The sequence below is a fragment of the Gekko japonicus genome, unplaced genomic scaffold, assembly GCF_001447785.1.
Source record: "Gekko japonicus isolate JY-2015 unplaced genomic scaffold, Gekko_japonicus_V1.1 scaffold463, whole genome shotgun sequence".
NCBI classification, from domain to species: domain Eukaryota; kingdom Metazoa; phylum Chordata; class Lepidosauria; order Squamata; family Gekkonidae; genus Gekko; species Gekko japonicus.
Window position 1 is genome coordinate 261620 of NW_015160224.1, and position 10444 is coordinate 272063.

Consider the following 10444-nt stretch of genomic DNA (forward strand, 5'->3'; position numbering starts at 1 on the left):
CCACCACTCTTTGAGGCTGAGCCGCTTTTGAAGCATTGCTAAAGCACACTCCTGTGTGTCGTCCCCAGCCAGTCCCTTGATTAAACAATGCTCCCTTCTGCACTTGGGAATTACATAACACTGAGACCCACATCACATGCTCATGTCAAAGAAGAGAAAGGGATGCACGCACTTTTGCAAAACACTGTCCTCTCTGTGCAGTGATATTATCAACGCATCATCGCATCTGGCATAGCACAGGGGCTAAAGACACAAGCCGGGGAGTCCTTGGTTCAGCCGCAAACTAAAGAATTAGAGGCCGTGGAAGGCACATGACTGCCACGAAAACAGCAGCCTCGTGTCACCTCCTCCTGCTCCCTCTTTTCCTTGCAACACCTGCACGGTGCTGACTTGCATGTTATGTATTACATTGGTCAGGCCTGGGGGTCCCTCTGTCCTGTCACAGTGAGAGGCAAGTGGGGGTTTCTCCTCAGTGCTCAGGCGCACGGTGCCTGATCTAAATCAGGCCTTTGACGCGCACAGAGATGGGGCTCCAGCCTTCCCTCACCTGTGCCGTTTTCCTGGTTTCAAACAGTCTGGGAGGATGTCATTTGGACTGCTGGGAAAACTCAGGGATATCTTTCTCTGACTAACCTCCTCAGAAGACTGTTGCGAAGGTAAAAACTGGGGGTGGCAATGCACCCGTGCTGGTGGTGGGGAGGGCCGTCAAGGGCAGCCCCTCGTGGGACTTTCAAGGCCAGAGATGTTCAGGGATGGTTTGCTATTGCCTGCCTCTGCATAGCAACCTGTGACTGCCTCGGTGGTCTGCCATCCGAAACTAACCAGGGGCGACCCTGCTTAGCTTCTGAGCTCTGATGAAATCAGGCTCGCCTGGGCCATGCAGGGCAGGTATGCGACCTACGCCGAACACTGAGGCCCAAACACCCCTCCATGGACGCCTCAGCACTTGGAAAGGCCCAGGGGTGGGGAACAAGAGCCCCTCAGCCTGCTGTGCTGCTGACCCAATCAGGATCGGGGCATCACAGGGTTTGTTTTTTTTAATGGTGGCAGCATCCACGGGACGGACTTGTGGACACTGTCACATTTCGTTTGGCCCTGCGCTCCTTGGAGGAATGGGGAGATACGAATCTGACAGATCCAGATGGGGAGCTCCCATTTTTGGAGGCAATGCCCCGTTTGCTCCGGATTTTCACCCTGGCAAGCCACACTGGGCTGATGCTGATCCATCTTGTAGGGATGTTACACGAATGGTGAATATGAAGAGGTTTCCTGCATATGTGTGTGTGTGTAAACATCTACAGAAATGCTGAGTATTTTCCCACTTCCCCAAGCAGTAGACAGTTTCAAGGGGAAGTCTCTTCCAGGATCTGTTCCCTTGTGAACAATTTTCAAAACTCTTCTTTATTTACAAAATATACCTGTTGAGGAGGAGGGGAGCAGTCACAAAAAGCAGGCTGAACTGCCCTGCAAAGTGGCGTCAATTCTGCTTGCGGGGGTGGGGGGGGGAATTGATGCCAACAACCCTGTGAGGTAGGTTAGGCTGAGAGTGTGTGACTGGCCCAAGGGCACCCAGCAAGCTTCCACGGCATCAGTGGGGATTCAAACCTGGGTCTCCCAGATCTTCGTCCAACACTCTAACCACCACTCCACACTGGCTCTCTAAAAGAGTGTAAAGAGGATGTTTGCTACCTCCTTATCAATGTTCTGCTCTTTTTGATAAGTCCTCCTTTCCCCCTGCTACTTCTTGTCCTGTGGCCCAAACCCCTGAGATTCTGAGCTCCTGTCACCCATGGGAAGTGCTGAGGTCTAACCCCTCCCCCACCCCCTCACACAGAATCTTGCCAAAGTTCTCCTGCGTTTTGATTAGCTTTGGAAGGGAGTTAAGAGAATGCCCTCCTTTGTTCCCTTCCTAGGCTAATAAAAGCACAGTTTCTACCAGTAAAACCCCCGTTGGTGGGAGTGAGTTATTTCCCCCCACCTTTGCATTGTGGCCCTGTTGGGGAGATCCAGTGGCAGCCCCCCATCACTTTGGGACCTAATTTTCCAGGCTGGTTGGTGCCATCTTTCTCCACCTCTGCAAACTCAACTGACAATGAATCCTGTAACACTCGAAAACGGGAGGTCCCCAACTTGGTGCCCCCCAACACCTTTCCTGGGGCCCACGAAGTCTTTTTAGAAAGTCATGTGGGGCTCCAGTGTTTCCTCTAAGCTGAGTTAGTGTGTGCCAGCTCACAGTTGTTTAGCCTCCAGCTCACACATCTCTGTCTCAGCTCAGGAAGGATGGCTCCTGAGCAAACTAACTTATGCAGCAGCCAAATTGCTCGCTCACAACTCTAATGCCAGCAGCTCACAAAGTAGAATATTTGCTCACAAGACTCACAAGCTTAGAGGGAGCACTGGCTCCCACCCAGCAGGGCTCCCGGTTGACCCCTGGAGATCTGACTGGCTGTGTAGATTAAAAGAATGCCGTTTCAGTGGGAGATACCACCACCCCCAGCAGGTTGATTTTATTCTCTACCACCACCCCCTTTCCCGGTTCTCTCTCTTCTCCCCGGCACTCGGGCTTCCTCTGTCTGTGGAGCCCTGCCTGCTGCAGCGGCCATTTTGTAATTGTGCCCACCACCTTGTGTGAGATTTTAAAGGTGCCCACAGGCTCAAAAAGGTTTGGGATTGGGACCCCTGCCTCAGAAGGCTGGCTGAGGGAACATTTTCACGGGTGATATCTGCTCCACAAGAGTTGATGCCCCACGGTGGGGCTTACTCCTCCAACTGCCACTGGGAGACTTAGCCCTTTCTGGCACTGCACCGCTCCCCTTCTGGGTTCTGCCTCTTTAAAATAAAGTCGGCATCTGCCGGCTGGTGGTTCTGCCTGAGGAAGAAGGAGGCGAACATGCCAAAGGTCAATGGGACAACCCGGACTATTTTTAGCCGCCTGTGTTGGAACAACAGCAGAATCTCCCGCCATCACCGCCATCAGAGGTGGAAAGAGCTGTCAGAGCCCCAGACAGAGAGATGCTGAAGAATCACCTTCTCAGATTACGGTCAACCTCACTGCACAAGAAGCGCTTGGGCAGACCGTATTGTTCTGTGTGCGCTCAGGCCCAGGAGTGATCTGCAGGCACACACACACCCCTCCACCTTCATAAGGGAGGTAGAAAGAAGAGCCGAGCATGGCGCAGTGATTATAGTGTAGGACAGGGTCCCTAACACGGTGCCCGTGGGCACTACAGAACCCACTGACACCATTCCCGTAGCCTGACAAGTGTTATCACAGAGTAGGCAGGACCAGATGGGGCTTTCGCTCAGCAAGAATAGGCTGTGCAGATTTTTTAAAACTGCTACACTGGAAGCAGCCGCTGCCACCACAGCACAAGGAGCGTCACTGTGTGACTGAAGGTGAGCTGTGGCAGCCATTCTGTGGATGGCTCAACCTCCTGCAGCAACTGTTTTGTGGAAGATCGGATAGGCCGTCGCCACTGGATACGTACGCTGAGAATACTAGCTCGAGTCGTGGGGATACCATCTTGGATCTAGGACACTAGTAACTGGATAGAGCACTTTAGTCTTAGTTTTGATCTTTTTATTATGTTTTTATGTGTTTTTATTTATGGCTAGACTAATGATCTGGCCTCTGTTAGCCGCCCTGAGCCCACTGGGGAGGGTGGGATATAAGTGTAAAAATAAATAAATAAATAAATGACCTTGGGCAAGCCATAGTTCTGATAAGAGCTGTTCTTGAAAAAGAGCAGTTTCTGTCAGAGCTCTCTCAGCTCAACCAGATTGGCTAAATCTTAAAACACAGATAATCAAATACACAGATGTAAGGGGGGGAGGGGAAAGCACCACTGTGCTGACTGACCCTCCGGCACTTATCATAAAGCAGCTTGTCCCGTTTCAACAAGTTCAGCAACATCTGTGACTTGGATAGGGGAGACGGAAGGAAAAGCTATTGCCCCTGAGCATCCCTAACAATGATTTTTAAGAAGGTCTCTAACCGCCCCCCCCCCCCATAGGGCCAGATTCCAGAGGGGGAACAGTGTCAGTCTGATACAACAAACACAAACTAGGGATTTAAAGACTAACAGATTTATTGTGATAGTTTCAGAGCGTAGATGTGCTGGTCTCCAGTTTCGAAGCCAGTCAAACCTTAGAGACCAGCAAAATCTTGCGGGCAAAAGCTTTCGACAGTCAATGTTCCCTTCATCAAATACTGTAGCATTTCCTTTTGCAGACTAGAATCAAAGAGCAATACTGATGGATCACCTGTGACTGCTTTTGTAGGGTCACTGTGTGTATTCAGTCTACATTAGAGCAGGGCTTTAAAAAAAAAGGTGCCGGAACTCTCAAGAGGGAAATGAAGTTTTCAGTCTGCATAGTGAAAAATCACGAACTTTTAAACATTTTTAAAAAGGATTTTGTCGGAGAGATTCCGGAACTCCATTACGGTGCGTTCCCCCAGGAAAAAAAAGCCCTGCATTAGAGCTCTGTGTGAAAAAGTTACAGACTGGACCCCCTGCGTTTCACAGCCTTTTCATCCTCCTCTTCTCATCCCCCCCCCAAAAAAAATCATGCTCGTGTGCCTATATGCCAAAGACACACTTCTTGCAGTGGACTCTAATCCGTGGAAACTTATGATGCAATAGATCCATACGTCTTTAAGGCAGGAGTCCCCAGTGTGGTTCCCAAGGGCACCACGGCAACCACTGACACCTTTTCTGCCCCCCCCCCCAGTGTTTTTAGAACGTGGGCAGGGATAGGTGGAGCTCCTGCTCAGCAGGGCTTCTGATTGGCCATTGGAGATCTGATTAGCTCTTTTTGTAGCAGGAACTCCTTTGCATATTAGGCGACACACCCCTAATGTAGCCAGTCCTCCAAGAGCTTACAGTAGCCCCCCCCCGTAAGAAGAGCTCTGTAAGCTCTCGGAGGATTGGCTACATTAGGGGTGTGTGGCCTCATATGCAAAGGAGTTCCTGCTACAAAAAGAGCCCCTATAGTTTTGGCGGCAGTTACCCCCAGAGTATTGCTTCTCTCTCTCTCACTTCTCTTTCCCAGTGAATTTTTAAAAGATTACTCCTCTCGTCTAGGGCTTCCTCCACGTGCGTGGCTCTACTTCCTATGGCGGACATTTTGTGGTTGTGCCCACCACCCTGTGTCAGAAGTCCAAAGGTGCCCACAGGCTAAAAAAGGCTGAAGACCCGTGCTTTAAGGCATCATGAGACCCTAGTTTGATTTCACTAGGGATGGATAACAAAGAATAAAGATTGCTCTTGGTATATAGGGGACCACAGGTGTTCACAGTTAGAACAACACACCTATGCAGATAAACAAAGACAGTGACCACCAGCAATTGAGTCCACGAAATCCCAACATCAATTGATGAATCATTATGGCTAGAAAGAGAAACAATTAACATCTTCTCCATCACCCTGTTCCTCTTTTTTACCTTTTCGACGTCCGCTTTTGTTACATTGATGTCTGCATCCATCTTTTCAAAATACTGCTGCGCTCGGTCGGCTTCCTTGCAATCCCGTTCAAAACGTCTTTTGCTCTGACAAGGTAAAAGGAAAGGATTATGTTCTGCAACGAATTAAATAATGCCCCACAAACATTCCCCAACCAAACAACTTCCAGGGGTCTTTGGCGCTGGAAGAGACAAACAGATAACAGTTGACGACACATTCTTTGGGGAGTAGATTTCCAGCAGATTGAGGGACCTGAACGGAAGCAGATGAGAATTGGGCAAGCTAGTGACCAAAGGCCAAAGTGGAGGAGGCGGCAGGAGTTCTCTGTGTGGAGATCCCAATACCTTTTTCCTTCTCTACTGAACAACTGGTGTGAGGGACCCCAATTTGGACTGGAGATAAACCTTTCACTTCCACAATGTTTTCCCAAACCAAAATAACCCTACCGAGCTGCAGTTAGACAGACAGGCAACTCCCATCACAGTTACTGGTATGTTTGCCCCAGTGTGGCAAACCGCAGCCCTTCAGAGTCACTTCCAAATCTTAAATAGAGGGCTCTCTTTGTAGCAGGAACTCCTTTGCATATTAGGTGACACACCCCTAATGTAGCCAATCCTCCAAGAGCTTACAGAGCTCTTCTTACAGGGGCTACTGTAAGCTCTTGGAGGATTGGCTACATTAGGGGTGTGTCGCCTAATATGCAAAGGAGTTCCTGCTACAAAAAGAGCCGTACCAATCTAAACTCACTGGGTTGGATCCAACCCTCCTCCAAGAAGTCTTCCTCCAGCCTAAGTGAAGATGTTGCACTTATCAGAGGGAAGATGCCCGGACGTTCTGCTTGGGTACAACAGGAAACGCCGGCAGAGGGGTCTGTGGAGGCTGGGGAGCTCAGCGGGACCGTGTCGCAGACCCTCCCTGTAAGTGCATCACAGAGGACCGTGGCGCAAATCAAACATTATGACAGCTGTGTATGGCAGTGGCTGCTTGCTTGTCCTTGATCTGCCCCCTTATAAGTCCCCTCTGAGGATGGAGACTTCAGCACTGGGCTTCCTTTGTCCCTTCCCACTTACTGATTCAAGCTGTTTCCAGCACGTCTCGATATGCTGTTGTGCTTTTCGGCCATCGTGGAAGTGCTGTTAGGAAAAAGGAAAACACACAAAGTGTTACTCGCAAGGAGAGATGGGCAGTTTAGCTCCACCTCCTGTAGAAGCCATTTTGTTCTTGTGGTGGCCATTTTGGGGTGGCGCTCACAACCCACTCCAACAATCCCACAAGTGCCCGTAGGCTCAAAAATGCTGGGGACCCAACATTAAGGAGATCCACTCATGGGCCTCTAAATGTCATGTCTGGTTTGGCCCGAAGTCACAAACCCAGCTTTGAGGGGGGGGGGCGCAGGATGCAGATGGCCTGAAATAAATTACAGCTACAGGCAATTTGTTGGCTTGGAAATGGTGCCACTGCCTGTAAAAACTGATTAGACATTTACAGTGTGCAATTTTAATATACTGATGCAATCTCGTTTATATAGAGAGCCCGAACACACAACGTTTGGCCATGAGGTGCCCAGGGACATTTAAGTAACACACACACATAGAGATACATGCACACAGAGATCATTTCCTGCGGGAGTGCACAGGAGCAGAGCTCCGGCAGTAAAGAGCCCAGGGGGCAGGCACATGCAACAAGCCCCACCCCCTGCTCCCAGCAGCCCTCAGTCGGGCCACGAGGAGCAAGAAGCAGCCAGGTAAGTTGCAGAGCCGCCCCCCCCTGGCCCGCCTTCAGGTACAAGCTCTCCCTCCTCTGTGAGGGCAGATTTGCACACACACACCCCATAGCTTGCAATCCAAAACAGTCCAGTGGAACCTTTAAGACCAAGTTTTATTCAGGTACAAGCTCTCCCTCCTCTGTGAGGGCAGATCTGCACGTCCCCCCCCCCAGCTAGCAATCCAAAACATTCCACTGGAGCCTGAGTGGTGGGGGTTGCCTTCTGACACACTTCCGGTGATGTCAGGGGGTGTGGCATATGCAAATAAATTATGCTGAGTTCTGCTAATGCGCTCCTGCACCTCTTTTTCTACGAAATGACCCCTGCATGCACACACTCCAAAGTTGACAGCCACTGTGATGGTGTAGCGGTCAGAGAGTTGGACTACTTCGCAGGATTGTTCTGGGGCTAAAATTAGGAAGGTAGGGACTGCACGTGCCACGGGCAGACATAGAAAGAAAGGGAAATTTGCAACATCAGGGTCTGCGGTCCAGCATGGTGCCTCCAGATTGTCCAGGTCTGATCGAACCATTTGAGGTCTCGCTTTGTGCCCCTGCCCGATCCAAAGTGTGGGATCTTCTGTTAGTTACCACCAGGTGTAGTCAAAGCTGCTGGGTTAGACCACGGATGTCAAACATGTGGGCCGGGGGCCAAATCAGGCCCCCAGAGGGCTTCTATCAGGCCCACAGTGGAACTGGCTGTCTTCTGCTACTTCTTCCAGTTCTGCTGCTGCGTCATCGTAGATTTGCAGCTTACAGATACACACCTGAACAGCATACTCAAGATTCCAACAGCACAGACATTTTGAGGCAGTGATTCAGAGCAAGAGGTGTCAGTTATCAGACGCTGTTAAATCAACAAAATATTGCAAGAGTGCTAATGTCTTAAGCGTGTTTTTATTTGAAGTAAAAATAACCCTTTGTGTTGGTGTCCTTTATGAAGCTTATATCTCCGCTCCCTGGCATTACCTTTTACGACACACATGGCCCGGCCCAACAAGGTCTCATTTATGTCAGATCTGGCCCTCATAACAAATGAGTTCGACACCCCTGGGTTAGACAGTTTAAAATGATGATGGTGATTGAAAGGGCAGTCAAGTCATAGCCAAGTTATGACGACCTCAATCGGGTATTCAAGGCAAGAGACATTCAGAGGGGGTTTGCCACTGTCTGGCTCTGCATCACGACCTTGGACTTCCTAGCTGTCCTCCCATCCAGGGCCAACACTGCTTGGATTCTGAGATCCAGTGAGATCGGGCTATCCTGTGCCATCAGGGGAATCTAATATGTTCGAGGAGGATATGTCTGTGAAGAACGACTGGCCATGGTAGCTAAACAGAACCTCCATCTTCAGGGACAGTGTGCCTCTCAATACCAGACACTGGAAGGCCAACAGCAGAGTTGCCTTCATGTGCCACTCATATAATTCCCACAGACAATTCTCATAAACAGCTTTAAAAGAGGATTCAATAGATTCATGGGAGATAAGTCTATCAATGGCTGCTAGCCATGGTGACTGAGGGGAACCTCCACATTCTGAGGTGTGAATTCCAGAGCCAGGAGGCAATATATCAGGGGAAGACCTCGGCTATGCCCTGTGGTTGGCCCTCCAGAGGAACTGGCTGGCCACTGTGTGAGACAGGACAATGGACTAGATGTAGTATTGGTCTGATCCAGCAGGACTCTTCTGATGTTCTTATGTATGGCCACTGCGGGAAACAGGATGCTGGTTTAGATGGACCTAAATTAAACCTTCCCTGTCCCACAGCAGAAGGGCAGATGCCACAGAGGGGCCACACCAGAAGCACAAAGACCAGATTCCCGCCTTGTTGCAGGTAGTCAGAGCTGACCTGTCTCTTGAAATGGACGTTGTATTTAGCCACCCTGGCTAATGACCACCGATGGACATATCCTTCTCCGTGAATCTGCTGAATCCGCTTTTAACTACTGTCCATGACTGCTGCAAATTTCTTGTGGCAGCGAGTTTCAAAAAAAATGTTTCAAAAGTTGATTACGGTCATAAGACCAGTCACAGTAAATACGGATAAAAAGCACAAGTTAAAATGAATAAATACATAAAAGATATGGGATATATGTATAAAAGACACACTCATATATGTGTAAAACACACACTCATTTCATTAATTTATTTCCCAGCAACTGACGTATCCTTCGTCAAGTGATACCGCTTTTTGAGCAGCGAGTTTCATACATTAATGATGTGCCGCAAAAAGAAGCCGTTGCTTTCGACCCTCGTGAATCTACAGCCCATCAACTCCACTGAGTGCCAACAAGTTCTAATATTACGGGAGAGGGAGGGGGTTAGGGTTAGGGTTAGGGTTACCCTAACCCTAACCCTAACCCCTTTGTTTGCTTTCTCCGCACCAGGCATACTCCCGTAATTCCTCAATCATGACTCCCCCATCCTTTAGTCCAATTACAACAACCTCAGATTCACCCTTGGTGTCATGGTTCCTTCACCTCCAGCTTCCACCACAGGCCTGCCGAACACCGGCCCTCCAAGTTCAGAGCAGGGCCTCTGAGGAAGGCTCAACAGCGACCACTCTTCCCCCCCAGCTATGCATTTTTGTGACGGGGGCTAAAAGTGGCCTGCAAGGTCTGCATCAGCAACCTGCAGATGGGAAGGGGGGAAAGTTCAGGATTATTTTTAATTAAACCCTTGTGTGGCCTCCGCTGGGCTACCCAACTCCCACCTACAGAGAACGTTCAATCAAGGGCCAGCCAAAACCATAAAAGGAAATGCAGCTTGGATCCTTGGCAACCGCCCAGTTCTGAAGTACCCATCCTTTCCCATTAACTGATGACACCCTCACTGTTCCGACCTTTTCCGACCACACACTACATTATTTTTTTTTAAAGGCCATGCATTCTCTGCAATATGGCGTTACCAAAAGACACCATGGAAGAAAACAATTCCCTATTTTATTATTATTGCAAACAGATTCCTCTTATTTGGGCCTGCTCACAGCTGTGTAACCTGTTCCATTTCTGAGTTCTTTTAAAATGCCCGCTCAGAAAATAAGGGAGAGCTTTTGCTAACATCGCACCAAACAGATCGCAAAATTCTCTCTCTTACGTTTGTGTCCTGCAGGGCTTGAATTTACGGAAACCCTTGCTGGAGTTCAGCCTCAGTGAACAATCCTGCTTAGACCTGGGAGGTGGAAAAAGGCAAGAGCAGCCTTGAGCCTGCACAGAGC

At 49.5% G+C, this 10444-nt stretch overlaps 1 protein-coding gene across 13 annotated transcripts in view; it reads right to left on the minus strand.

Moving 5' to 3' along the window:
- Positions 1-10444, minus strand: part of FNBP1 (formin binding protein 1) — a 173824-nt gene that overhangs the window by 96160 nt on the left and 67220 nt on the right. For all 13 annotated transcript variants that reach the window (XM_015411601.1, XM_015411679.1, XM_015411671.1 and 10 more), the window contains exons 5-6: positions 6533-6595; positions 5444-5548 (exon numbers count right to left, since the gene is read on the minus strand). In XM_015411601.1, coding sequence (XP_015267087.1) covers positions 5444-5548; positions 6533-6595 — 168 coding nt within the window. The remainder of the gene's footprint in view (positions 1-5443; positions 5549-6532; positions 6596-10444) is intronic.